At 39.5% G+C, this 14855-nt stretch overlaps 1 protein-coding gene across 2 annotated transcripts in view; it reads right to left on the bottom strand.

Moving 5' to 3' along the window:
- The window catches only part of GALNT7 (polypeptide N-acetylgalactosaminyltransferase 7), a 143030-nt gene that overhangs the window by 19516 nt on the left and 108659 nt on the right, over positions 1-14855 (bottom strand). The window contains exons 3-6 of one of the 2 annotated variants that reach the window (XM_032332221.1): positions 10137-10303; positions 5449-5579; positions 5111-5190; positions 2896-3078 (exon numbers count right to left, since the gene is read on the bottom strand). In XM_032332221.1, the coding sequence (XP_032188112.1) occupies positions 2896-3078; positions 5111-5190; positions 5449-5579; positions 10137-10303 (561 nt within the window). Of the gene's footprint in view, positions 1-2567; positions 2751-2895; positions 3079-5110; positions 5191-5448; positions 5580-10136; positions 10304-14855 lie in introns of both variants that reach the window. The other variant, XM_032332220.1, reaches the window with a different exon arrangement.

The raw sequence follows: 14855 nt of genomic DNA, 5'->3' as shown, positions 1-14855 counted from the left end.
CTAGGATGAGTGAAACCATAGACCATGGAAGTAGTCTGTCATTTTTTAATTTTATAGCTCAGGGGCATGCCAAATAAGGGTGTAAATCATGGCTGAACAGTCACAGTTCATTCAGAGTTTGCAAATGCAGCACAGAAACGACACAGGAGAATTAGACATTAGCTATTTACTGTGTCGGGAGGTAGAAATACAAAGGGGCGATCTGCGGGCTTCCTGAATGGAATCTTGAATTGGGTCCTTTCTGGGGACAAGCCACTCACATCTCTAGAGGAAGAAATTTTCATCCTGCGCCCCCACAATTAATGATCAATGCGTCTTGATTCCTAAGTAGATTCCTCCATCTCAGAACCTTTTTCATCACTACACCTAACATTCAATTTGTCACTAATTCCTACTGATTTCACCATGAAAGGGTAATCTGGATCTTGTCCCTGCTGCTTCCATCCCAAACCAAGCTCCCATCACGTGCACTGCTATGGTGACACCCCTGACTGTCTCTTCTTCTGTTCTGCCCTCATCCACATCGAATCTCACAGCAGGCACCGCAGACTCAGTGTGGACCCAGGGATGCCAGCCTGTCTCCCTGCTCTCCATGCGCAGCAGGCTTTCTCCCGAGTTCTTCACTGCTCTGCTCACACCTCTAACACGACAAACGCTCCTCTCTCTCAGGGTTTCACCTCGACTGTTCGCTCTCCTGAAAAGTTCTTCCTCCCTGTCCACAGGACCAACTCCTGGCCTTCCGGGCTCCTCCCAACTGGATTAGGTTCTCTCCCCGCTAAGCTCCATGTACACTGTGGCTTGCCTTCATGCCGCTTTTGGCGGTTGCTATTCCAGAGTTATTCGTGTACTGATCGGTTTCATTTGTCTCACCCCTTATATTTTAAGAGCCACAAGAGAACATTTCTTTGAAAAATTTATCCCCAGGAAACAATGCCTCGCACATAATAAGCATTCATTAAATATTTGTTGAGAGGATAAATAATAAATCAAGTAATACCTTCAATATTAAAGGAAATCACATCAAGCGAAGCGATTCTCTTAAGGTATGCTGGCTGACTTGGTAAGCAGAGCTATTACATTCTTGGTTATTTTCATGGCACATTTATTTAACTCATTTAAAATTACTCCCTTGTAACCATGCCTTTTTGATCTTTAAATGTATTCATGTTTACAGGGTGCCTGGGCGCCTCAGTTGGTTAAGCGACTGCCTTTAGCTCAGGTCATGAACCTGGAGTCCCAGGATCGAATCCCACATCGGGCTCCCAGCTCCACAGGGAGTCTGCTTCTCCCTCTGACCTTCTCCTCGCTCATGCTCTCTCTCTCACTGTCTCTCTCTCTCTCAAATAAATAAATAAAAATAAAATATTTAAATGTATTCCTGTTTATCTCAGTGTGTATTTTAAGATTCATCTTAACATGAAAACCGGTGAGTTATTTAAAGGGATACCCCCATGAATTTTTCTAGCCTGCTTAAAAAAATTCCTTTACTAGCCATGCCCATGGAATTGGCAGAAATATTATCATTACCCTTTATTTTGTACACCAAGAAGTTCTTGTCAAATCAAGTATGTAAGCAGTATATTCTTGGACTGCTTCAAAAAAAGAACTTCAAAGGGAAATTTGGAAATTGTCAAAGCTTAAAATTCTATAATTTCCTTATGTTTGCCATCTCAGTATTTGAATATCATGACCCACCCAGATCCCGCAAGCATTTGCGTGACATTGGAAGCAACTTCCCAAAACAGGGTTCTAACATTATCAGTAGTATAACAAGGAGAGAGAGACCAAAAGCAGAACCATAAGATCTGAAAAAATTAGACACATTTAGAAGCTATACTAACATAAGACAAAAAAGTTTCATTTGGAGTCACTCTTGAAAGGCAGTGAATGTTTCAGCTAAACAACCAAAACAATAGGGTAGGATAAACTGTTCTATTTGTCCCATAAGAAGGGACAAAAGCTGACTTTGGAATAAAGTTTCCTTTTAATCAAATGTTCTTCTGAGAAGGAAGTAATAAAGGGTTCTATGTAATATTTTCCAAAGTCATGTATTTCTACGCACCAAACCTAACCTGGTACAAAAGTATTATTTATGAGTTAGCATACAAAACAAAAAGAAGAAAAAGACAAGAATTCTCTTCTATTTGCCTTTCATCATTAACACTAAGGCCAAGGGATCAAAGTGGACATAAAACTTGGACTGGAAATGATTTATGCCTTTTTATTTACAGAATGAAACTATGGCCAAAAGAATACAATTTGATGTCTACTCTACTAGGACGGAAGGGCAAAGATTTTTTCTACTTCTATTTGAAACCAATGCCATATAACCCCATCCCTAGATTCACCCCCATCCCCCAACAAATGAAGCTTGCATTTAGGGAAAAAAACAATTACAAAGAAGCAAATGTGAATTCAAACCTCGGAAATAATGCAAGGGAAAAAAACTCTTACAGAATCTGCGATAGCAACTACAGTTCTAATAACAAATTTTTTAGCTTGGCAAGAGGTTAATATGTTAGCAGCCACTGGAGAAAAGAAAAACATGTAAGTGATTTAGTGATTACCGATATGGTTCAGTTTTTGTCTTTCTCATTCTCTTCTCGCGAGGGGTCAGAGGCACCCGTTTCCAGAGCATACTCCAATCCCATGCTCCTCGGGCATACCCATCTTCGTCACCACCCCCTTGGGGTACAATTTCATATGTGTTGCCATTTATGACATCTATAATCGGCACAGTGCAAATGGTTCTGTATTGTGTTGATGATGGCAGCAAAGATGAAATGCAAGGGTATGTATGGACCCACATATTTATACAAGCACATGGGGAAGGAAAAAAAAAAAAAAGTACTTAGATAGACATTCCACATAAGAACATAAAGTAGCAATCTTTACCGATAAGGTTCAGTTTTATGTTTTCTTTTGGCCTTTTCCTTGTGGCTTAGAGGGATACGTTTCCATAGTAAACTCCAGTCCCAGGCCCCTCTGGCAAAACCATCTTCATCCCCACCTTGCTGCGGTTCAATGGAATAATCATTCCCATCTATGTAATCTATTAGAGGCACAGTACATGTAGTTCTGAAACATTTACAGAAAATGAAAAAGCGTTTAAGAACCCAAAACTGACTAGTTTAGCATGCCTAACTATATTGTCTCTTTTTATTAGTGATTTTTTTTTTTTTTTTTGCATTGGAAGATTTTAATACCTGATGGAAAATTGAATGAATGTCTTTAAAAGTCAAGGAGCCCTTTTGTTGTGAAGGAAAGATGCAGCAGACTGTTCCCTTGGCTTATAGACAAATGTCAGGGACAAAGAGCCATGTCTTTGAATTTGATAGCGCTTTCTCATTTTTACTTTGGTCCTATAGGCAATTTTCTCCTGGTAATTTTTGCATTATTTACAAGATTTTCCTGGCTGTTATTTTCCCTCCTTATTTCTCCATTAAATAAAAATGAATATGAATATAAATGTAAATGTGCGTGTGACCGTGTGTGAGTGTGTATGTGTATAGAAATAATACCAGCTACATACTCAGCGGTCCTCCCAACTCTGTATTCCTTTGGAAAAACTTATTATGAAAATCTGTCTCTGTTCCTTTAGTGCATCAGGATCTTTTCCTGTTCCTTTAATTGCAATAAACAGCTGTCATAGAAAAAAAAAAAAAAAAAAAAAAAAAAAAAAGTACAGTATTGTATTCCTGTTTTTTAAAAAAAGAAAAACAATCACTCAAAACCTGCTGAAGAACTTAAGTAGTGGCCTGAGAATGCAAAGCAAAAAATGCCTCTTATTTGGGCTTCATAAAATGCTACTCCTATATGACCAGTTATGATTAAGCCTGCAAAGATAATTTTGCACCCAGCTTGTTTTAATGGTCATCTTTGTCAGACAGGATTTTAAAATGCATTTCCTGAAACAGAGACTGCAGCTTTCATAACCATGTTAAGGTGCTTTTTAGAGGCTTAGAAACCAAAGAGAAGAAAAAAACCTCCAGGGCTTAGAATTCTGATGTGGGGGGACTGGATTCAAGCCAGCTGCTTTATTCTCTGCAGATGGTGGATTCCCAGGGGACAGTGGGGGCAGGGGTCACTGTGGGGTAGATGTGGGATTGCTGCGGACCCTGCAGAAAACCACTTCCTCACCGTGCCTGGAGACTGCCAGTTTTCACCTGGAGAGGGAAGGTGTGTTATCTTTCTTCACTTCTCATGATTCTCAGATTTCTAAATAGTGTAAAGTGTCCTAGAGAGATCTCAGTTTGATAGTTTATTAGCTGCTTGAATCAGGGCAAATCAATTAATTTCTCTAGGCTTCAATATCCTCTTCAGTACCATGGAGCTAATAATATTTACCTTGCAGGGCTGCCGTGAGGATTAAAACAGCGTGTGAAAAATGTTTATGACTGGCCTTCACACCAAACCCTCTGATGCTTAAATCCCCCAAAGTTCACCCTTTGACTCATATTATTCACCACAGGGACATGTCCCCCCCGACCCCCCCGATTCTGAAATAGTCAGAATTCTGGACTAAAAGCAGGAAAGGCTTCTGGAACTGGGAGACTGATGCTGCCTTCCACTGTTCAGACATTTAGACATTTCAGACATGTAAATGTAACGGCGACTGACACATTCCATGGAGTAGCTGTCGATTTCTAAACTTTAGAGTTTCCATAGGAACCCGAAGCCTTGACACGTGTCACAGCTGGTCTGAAGTAATAATTCAAAAGGGCATAAAAAACCAATAAGTGTAATTTCAGAGCGTGCGCCTTCAGGCTTTAGAACCGTTACCACAGGGTAGAGGGAGCAATTAATGTTACTCTTTGAGAAGGCTTCTTGGAGCTAGAGGATGTCTGTTCAATAACCTGACCACAAGACCATTCTTGAGTGAGACCCCCTTGGCTTTTCATCCCAAATGCCTGACTGCCTGCGTCTGAGTCACCCCCAAGGCTGGGCGGGCCCCCACCCCTGGACACAACGAGCTGAAGGAGCACTTATGCTCCTCCTCAATGCTTGAGGCGCTGAGGGAAACGAATCAGAAGAATGAGAAGATGATTTGTCCTTCTAAGACAAGGTTTACTGTTCCCCCAGGAAAGAAAAGAAAGCAAGGTAATGTTACCTGTCCTTGGAAATGGGAGCTACCAGTGGTGCATACCAGTTAACAGCCACCTCACAGTGGGCATCAAGGTATATCAAAACCTTAAAGAAAAGAGGCAGGTGAAAGAACATTCCTCATATTTGGCACATCGTGTGTCACACACAATTTAAAACTAGATGGAAATATAAATCAGCATGAGAGTCCTTCTGATATACAAGTTATCTGTTTAATCTAGCCAGCATTTTCATTTCAATTAAAAAAAAAAAAAACCCAACATCCGAAGGGTACTTTAAAACATACATGATCGTTTATTTAGCAAATCCAAGGTGATGAAAAGGTAAATATCCGACGTTTCCTACCTGTCCAAGTTTGGCCTTCTGGGCGCCAATACTTCGTGCTTGAATCAAACCTTCTCTTCTCTCATTTCGAAATACCTTCACTAAGCCATTCCACAGCTTAATATAGTCATCTAGTTTTCCTTTTAAGTGTTCTATGAATAAAAAAATTCAATCAACATTACAAATTACATTGATGTCTATAAACCAGTCAGACTATAATTTTTTTCAAGGAACAGGAATCAGCAACAGGTCCTTTGGGCAGTCAATTTGAAACAGACTGAACGTTTGTGGGAAACTCAGGTAATGTGCATTATTTGAATTAATATTTGAGCTTAATACACCTACAGAGAACTGATTAGCCTGAGAGTTATCAAAGATCTCTCCAAACATTAAATATATGATGACTAGGCTAGCTGACATGGAAACCGTTTTTATAAAAAATTCACAATTTTTTAATGTCATATCTAAAAGCTTTAAGGCAAACATTTTGTTTGCTTCGGCAGAAGAGAAGTCTCCAGATTTCTGAAGATACACTGACTATAAGTAACATTATGTGACTTTACTGGCGTCTACACAAGGTATAGGTTAACATTTGTTTCTTGGCCATCTTCTTCCCGCTGTGATCAGCATTCAGGGTTGCAGTCTTGGTGTTATATAGTTCACATCAAGTTATCAAATAATAATCAAAGAATACAATTTTCTCTTTATTTTGGGTATCGACGAGAGTATGTATGTATGTATGTATGTATGTATATACATATATATGTATATACATATAAAATATATATGCATAAGTGAATATTTAAATGTAATATTTAGATATAACGAATAAACATACATGTATTTATTTACAATCTGGTGGAGAAAACTGTTAGAAAAATAAGACACATTTGCCAAAATTTCTACCTTGGTTTTCCAGGTGCTAGAGTAGTTTTTATTTGTGTCACTATGAGCCCCTGAAATTGACCCATCATAGCCACAGCTAACAGCTAGCTCTTGGATCTCTAAAGATGTTTCTTGGGGACACAAAAAATATTTTTAAGTTGTTTAAAATTTTGGACCATGAATACATAAACAACAACAACAAAGGCTTTATTTATTTTTTAAAGATTTATTTGAGAGCGACTGAGTGAGACAGAGCATGTGAAGGGGGAAGGGACGGCATGCGGAAGGGGGGAGAGAAACTGAAGCAGACTCCGCCCTGAGTGCAGAGCCCAGTGTGGGGCTCGATCCCAGGACCCCAAGATCATACCTGAGCCAAAACCAAGAGTTGGAAGCTAAACTGACTGTGCCACCCAGGTGCCCCATTAGCTCGACTGCATGATGTGCCGGTGCTTAAGTGGTCAAATCAGGCTATATACTTAATACTTGACTCATTTTTAGGGAGCTTATAATTAGAAATACATCTATATACAGGTATTTAGAATTTAGAAGAAAAAAAATCCACCTTTTTCTATTTTGGCATCCAGTTTTAATGAGTATTACAAATAAAATTCTTATGCTGAATTATATTTTTTTCCTAGAGAAATCTGGGTACTTTTCTCATCAATTTAAGTGATTTTTTTTGTTTTGTTTTTAAATCTTACCTTCTGATTTTTTTTCATCTCAGTAACAATCCTAAATTAATTTTTTGAAAGATTTTATTTATTTATTTGAGAGAGAGAGAGAAAACAGGGAGAGGGGCAGAGGGTGAGGAGGAGAGAGAATCTCAAGCAAACTCCCCACTGACGGGGAGCCCGGCACGGGGCTTGAACTCGCAATCCTGAGATCCCCGTCACAGCTGAAATCATGAGTTGGACTCTTTTTTTTTTTTTTTTTTAAAGATTTTATTTGTTTATTTTACAGACAGAGATGGCAGAGAGGCAGGCAGAGAGAGAGGGAAGCAGGGTCCCTGCCGAGCAGAGAGCCCGATGCGGGGCTCGATCCCAGGACCCTGAGATCATGACCTGAGCTGAAGGCAGAGGCTTAACCCACTGAGCCACCCAGGCGCCCCATGAGTTGGACTCTTGACTGACTGAGCCACCCAGGTGTCCCAATCCTAAACTGCTTTTTAGAAAGTCTTTCTGAATTGCATTTTGGTGTTCTTTGGGCTATGCAATCTACATAAATCTAAAATAAACTGCTATGGCCAGAAATGAGCTGATAGCCTATTTTCCAAATGTAGATTCTTAGACAGGTGAGCCAACAGATTGGTTGGTCAATCAAATGACTTCTGGCTTCTTTGGGATCCGCGCTGTGGTAGATTCTAAGAATGCTCACAATTGGGGATTATTTATTCTTTCCAACCTGCTGGGGGCAAGCCAGACTATATACCTCGCCACGGTCCGTGAGATGGGGACAAAATGACGTGAGGCACTTGTGAGCACAAGGGCTAAAATCCCACTAGTGCTTCACCATTAGCTTCTCCCTGCACAAGGCAGGAAATGTCTGAGATCAGGCTGCCATGCAATGGTGATGTGGGGCAGAGCTGGGCTGACCCACAGAAAACACGCAATAGGAGCCAGGGAATGATACAGTCCTTGTGGTTACAAGCCACTGAGAGTGTGGAGCCCATTTGACCTCAGCTTCACTTAGCCTCAAGCTGCCTGACATACACGCATGCAGGAACGTGCTCTATTTCAAGGTCCCACACCTTGTTTAGAGAGGACACTGTATTTTCCAGAAACCCAGATAGTATGAGCACCCAGCTCCTCTACAAGGTATAATCCTAGTATTTTGTCATTAAAAGAAAAATTATAACTCAAAGAACAAACCATGTTCCCACTCACAGGCCAGGACTGACAAATTTTAAGGTTGTTTTGAAATTGGGAAAGTTATAGACTTTCTGTAGCTCTGTTCAAGAGTATAACCCCAACAAATGCTTTACTGTACTCTGTAAGTGAAGCGGGCCGTGCACTTGATTGCTGTTAAAATGTGTTATAAGAGACTGAATATTAGATGTTTACAACAACAGAAACACTGATCACCAAAATACTAAGGTAAAATGGACAATAACCTGAAGTCTAAAATTTTGTGCTCCTTTTCGAAGCCAAACAGCTATTTTAGGATGGGAAACATACTTTAGTATTTCTTCACTTTTTTTTTAAGGATATGCTAAGCTTCTACTTGTATCAATAACATAGGGCTTCTTAAAAACAGCATAACCACATACATGAGATTTCTCAGTTATTTTTGTAGATGTAGGTTTTCCTAAATCTAAAATATTGTCGACACCAAGAGGATTACTTTAAAACCTATTTTCAAATATTTAGCTTGAGACAGGAATGTGTCTCAACGAATGTGTTCCTTAATGAAAACACTCCTATCATAGAAAATTGCAACCAAGATAAGATGTCTAAGTGAAAGGGCATTTGACAGGACTAAGAAGTTTAAAGTTTACATTCTTTAGTGTAATTAAAGGTGATTAGTTAAAAAAAAGTGATTAGTTGTATAAAAATGACTGGGAAAGGAAATCGGCCATATTTCTATTTCTTCTCTGTGCTAACGCATGTATACAAGATCAAGATTCTGGTCATGTCCTTGCCAAAACAGCAGAGGTTTATCTAGACTGCAAGAGTTACAAATGAAGTTTTGGAGAAAGCTTTTTTGTAAAGCTGTTCTGAATGGTATTTTCATGCTACCCATGTTCTGTCTGCACTGAATATATTCAGTGGTATCACTACTTGTACACAAAAACTCTCTGCAAAACTTATTTGTCAAAAAGCAAATATCCTGCTGTTATCGAGTAGCCTGAGCTCTTCGGTCAATTTTCAAAGAATTCAACTCAGTTTTATGACAGGCGAAGAGGAGTAAGTAAATATCCAGATCTGGGTTTCTGCAGCACAATTACATTTTTTACTTAGCATGCTGATTTGGATGTGAACTATATAGCATTATCTATCTTCTCATACTTGTGCCATTAAGAAGATACATTCAGCTTACAATAATGGATCTACTTAAAGAAAAAAATGTTAATTTAAAAAACCCACTTATCTGGAAAACCACCGCTCAGTCTCTGTCTTGCCAAGTTGAACCAAGACTACCCAATACCTCCCTAATGATAAGAGCTGACTCCTTAAAAAGAATAAAAAATAAAATACAATTTCCTTTTAGTCAATGTACTACATCAAATATAGAACAAAATAAGCTCCAGTAGCTACTTTGTATTATAAATAACAATGGCCCACGGTTTCTGGTCAAATTCCATATTTGCATCACTGTTCAAGTGCAAAATACAGACTATTAAACAGGTATGTGGGTGTCACTTTGACAACCACGAATGGAACATCAGGTGGCATTACAACATACACACACTTACACTTTTTTGATCTTTCAGTAAATCATCTACAAAACCAAATTTTTATAAAATCCAAGACCCGGAAAATTGGTAACATGTAAGATGGTACCTAAGCACACAGATTTATGAGCCTGTAGATTTGGATGCATCTGTTAACTACTATCTCTGTGGTGTTTGGCAAGTTACTTAACATCTCTGAGCCTCGTGTGTAAAATAAAGATGATAACAACTTCCGCCTCAAGGATTATTGTCAGGATTAAACAAAATAATCCATACACAATGCTTGGCACATAGCCAACTTGCTGGTAACAGATGCTGTCAAGGGATGCTAATTATTAATTTTTAAAGGCTAATTAATTTTAAAATTACATTTTATAATTGTTCCTAATTAACTTATTTCATAGACAAAATGTCAATTTTCTATAGCCATTACCTTTATTACTGAAATCATCAATTAACACAATTTCTGCTAAATATTTCCTTGGAGTCCTTTTAATTACACTGTGGACTGTTCTCATGAGGGTTGACCATCCTTCGTTATGGAAGACAATGACAACACTGGAAGTGAGCAGGTTTTCATCATAATGCCAATACTTGCACCTGCAAAAGGAAAATTTCACCGTGTTTACTTAGAGGAAATGTATAACGCAGGGTTCCACACCTACTATGATTATGTTTTCTGATTGAATTAAATATCATTGACTTAACCGACCTTAGTGAATGAGACACAACCTTTTGTGTCTTAACAGAAGCACAAAACAGAAGAGAGAAGATGCTATGAGATGCAGAGACTCATAGATAGAGCTTCCTTCCTAACCAACTGACACTTGCTGTGTGGATAAAGAGAATTAATTTCTGGGTATGTGCTTCTCAGCTGGGGATGCGTCAGATATTATTTACAGCTATCAGGGCTGAGTTGTTTTTTTCCACGACTTAGATCTCAGTTTATTTTTCTTTTTAAAACTTGAGTTTCTAGTGCAAAGGATTTGTTTCACTTGCCGTGTACAAACCACTAGGTAGCTGTGTTTGAAAGCTGTACCACTCTAATACGGTTAAAACATTCAGAACAAAATAACAACAAAAATAACAATAAAACCCGTTAAATAGGCTGACTTGTGGCATATAGCAGAATAGGAGACATTAAAAAAATTAGTGTTGGATGAATTTTAAAGGTTCTAGTAAGGTTTAGTTATTAGATTAGCTAAAGGATATTTAGCTATTTTATTGTTTTATTTTTATTTTTTTAATTTAAATTCAATTAGCGAACATGGAGTGCCTCATTAGTTTCTGATGTAGTGCTCAATGATTCATTCGTTGCATGTAACACCCAGTGCTCATCTCATCACGTGCCCTCCTTAGTGCCCATCACCCTGTTCCCACATCCTCCCACCCACCTCCCTTTCTGCAACCCTCAGTTTGTTCCCAGAGTCCAGAGTCTCTCATGGTTTGTCTCCCTTCTGATTTCTTCCCATTCAATTCTTCCTCCCTTCCCCTATAATCCTCTGTGCTATTTCTTATATTCCACAGATGAGTGAAACCATGTAATAATTATCTTTCTTTGATTGACCTATTTCACTTAGCATAATACCCTCAGTTCCATCCATGGTGATGCAAATGGTGGGTGTTCATCCTTTCTGATCGCTGACTGATATTTCACTGTTTATATGAACTACATGTTCATTATCTATTCATCTGTTGAAGGACAAACTTGGCTCCTTCCACAGTTTGGCTATTATGGACATAATGCTGCTATGAACATTGGGGTACATGTGCCCCTTCTTTTCATCACATCTGTATCTTTGGGGTAAATACCCAGTAGTGCAGTTGCTGGGTCATAGGATAGCTTTATTTTTAACTTCTCGAGGAGCTTCCATACTGTTTCCCAGAGTGGCTGCACCAGCTTGCATTCCCCCCACCAGTGTAAGAGGGTTCCCCTTTCTCCACATCCTCGCCAACACCTGTTTCCTGTCTTTTAATTTTAGCCATCCTAACTGACATAAGGTGGTATCTCATTGTGGTTTTGATTTGTATTTCCCCAATGACACTGATGTGAAGTATTTTTTCATGTGTCTACACAAAAGTATTTGAAACAACTGTAGTAGGAATAAAGTTCCCAAAAGCCTTTTTCTAATTGAAAGGAGAGTCCAACCAGGGCCTGATAAATACTCAAGGAGCAAGAGAAGGTTCAATGAGTTTCACAAAATATCTATATATTATACAGATATATACATACATGTGTATATATTAATGCACATTTATTTTTAACCCCAAAGCTTTTCTTGAAGTAAATAAGCTTGTTTCCAAGATTAAATTTAAAACCATGAGAGCAATAATTAACATTATCAGCCTGATAACCTATCCCAGCATTTAGAATAGTAACTGTTATTTAAAATGGGGCCTAACCCAATACAGATGGAAACAGCCTTTTCTTAGGTGTTTATTTTCCTTTCAAAATTGTTCTAAATTATCTATGTTTTTAGAGGTTTCTGTAGAAATGCAGACTGAGTCCGGTAATCCATTTAAGTCTGATTTCCTACATCTGCATTTTCTCATTAAACAAGTATTAATTACCTATTACGCCCATGCTCTCTGAGCGAGGCCCTAGGGCTATGGCATTGAGGGGGTTCCACATGGTTTCTGCCCTTCCGAAGCCATGGTCCTACAGGGGAATCAAGACACAAAACAAATATCTGTATTTTCCCTGAGTGTGTTGGTGCAAAAACCAGGGTATATATGACAGATGGACCTCACCTAGCCTCAACACATATGGTCAGGGAGGGCTCCTACAGTCAGTGATTTGAGGGTGAGACCAGAAAGATGATTAAAAAAAAAAAAAAAAGTACTGACCCTCAAAAAGTGGGGAGAGAGTAAGGAGGAAAGATAAAAGCACAAGAATGAATCATGCGCATATGATATAGATACTATAAGAAGTTGGACGAGTGGGGAGCCTGGATGGCTCAGTTCTTAAGCGTCTGCCTCTGGTTCAGGTCATGATCCCAGGGTCCCATACAGCCCCACATCATCCCACTCCCTGCTCAGCAGGGAGCCTGCTTCTCCCTCTCCCACCTCCCTTGCTTGTGTTCCCTCTCTCACTGTGCCTCTCTCTGTCAAATGAATAAATAAAATCTTTAAAAAAAAGAACTTGGAAGATCTGTATCATTAATTAAAATATGAAAGATAAACACAAGTTAAAGAGGAAACGTTACAAAGAAGGGCATTTGCAGTATAACAAATATCAACTTCTTATATGCCTGGAAATGTTCTACGTGCTTTACTTTTATTAATTTATTTAATCTCCCAATACCACTCACTCTGAGGTTAGAATTATAAATGTCTCTGTTTTACAGACAAGGGAACTGAGACTCAGAAATGATTTATCTAAGATCATACAGCTAGTAAGTAATGAAGACAGGAAATAAACCTAGCCTATCTTGAATTTAGAAGAAATCTTGTTAAGCATAAAACAAATGAAAAAAAAAAAAAAACCTAGCTGTACCTATGTATGAATGGCTAAAAACTGACCTAAGATCTAAGAATTGAGGATGAAACCAAGTATCATCTCCATACAAGGCACCCATGGAACATACTGTTCTGTTCTGTTCTGCAGCGAGGAGATGGCCCCAGAAATGGGGAAGGAGTAGTGCAGTGTGGCAGCATCTAGCAACAGATTAAACCAAGAGGGCTTTCTAGTGTAACCCAAAGTTGAGATGGGCGAATGCTCTTTCAGAACGAGTTAAAAAATACAGTAGTGGAAGAATGCGTATCTTGAAAGATGTGATGAGCGTTTCTGGAGAGAAACCAATCTGGGCACATAGGTTTAATTTAATTTAATTTTTTAAAAAAGATTTTATTTATTTGACAGAGAGAGAGAAAGAGTATGTGTGAGTGCACAAGCAGTGGGGAGGAGCAGAGGGAGAGGGAAAAGCAGGGAGCCCGATGTGGGGCTCTATCCCAGGACCCCCAGGATCATGACCTGAGCCGAAGGCAGACACTTAACTGACTGAGACACTTAACTGACTGAGCGATTTAAAATTAAACCTGTGGCGCCCCACAGGTTTAATTTTAAATGGGTAGGGATAACAGTCCCCCAAACAAATTCTAACCCCGATGTAAGTTCAGGCAACCTTTTTCTTTCTCTGAGTAGAACCACTGAGTTTAAAGCAACAGAACCGGAGAGCACAGACAGCAGTTTTGATTTGTAACAGACACCAGAGATGGTAAAAATATTTAAGACATGGTAGGACATTTGGGACTTGCTGATTTCTAAGGCAGAAGATGACAACTTGGGGGACACCAGGGTGTCGCAGTCAGTTAACTCTCTGATTCCTTGATTTCGGCTGTGGTGGGGATCTCAGGGTCATGGGACTGGGCCCCAGGTCGGCCCCTGTGCTCGGTGCAGAGTCAGCTTCAGATTCTCTCTCTCTCTCCCTCTGCCCCTCCCCCTGCCCACGCTGTTCTCTCTCTAAACCAAATAAATAAAATCTTTAAAAACGGATGACAACTTGGGGAAATGAGCAGACGGGGACTTTGAATGGAAGAGAAAGGAGCTGAAAACACAGAGGAACTGAAGGGGAACGGGGAGAGGTAGAGTGAAGTCAGGAGACAGTGTACGTTGAGGGACACCATCACCGTCCTGGGGAGAGCTGCACGTGGAGACAGTTTAAAGGTCTGGGCACACTACCTTGCCTTCCTCCATAGGACAAGGGGACAAGAGAGCTGGAATAGAGTGTGTTGTCTCATCTTTTCATCCCCTCTTGCCTACATACAGTTCAGAAATAACTCCAAAGATGTTTAGATTGTGTGACAGTTAACAACTCTTGGTGTATATTTTCCCTGTCCGTCTCAAAAATAACCAAAGCAATATACAACTTGTACAATACAGAAGTGTACGAAGGTGAAAGCTCCCTCCTTTACCTCTCCCCATCTATGTCAAATCTCACCTCTTAGGGGAAATCATTCCTAATAGTTGGCTGTGTTTTTTTTTTTTTTTTTTAAGATTTTATTTATTTATTTATTTATTTGACTGCGATCACAAGTAGGCAGAGAGGCAGGCAGAGGGAAAGAGAGGGAGAGAGAGAGAGAGAGAGGAGGAAGCAGGCTCCCCACTGAGCAGAGAGCCTGATGCCAGGCTTGATCCCAGGACCCTGGGATC

Source organism: Mustela erminea, chromosome 2 (assembly GCF_009829155.1).
Source record: "Mustela erminea isolate mMusErm1 chromosome 2, mMusErm1.Pri, whole genome shotgun sequence".
Classification (NCBI taxonomy): domain Eukaryota; kingdom Metazoa; phylum Chordata; class Mammalia; order Carnivora; family Mustelidae; genus Mustela; species Mustela erminea.
This window is presented reverse-complemented; position numbering and strand designations above follow the sequence as displayed.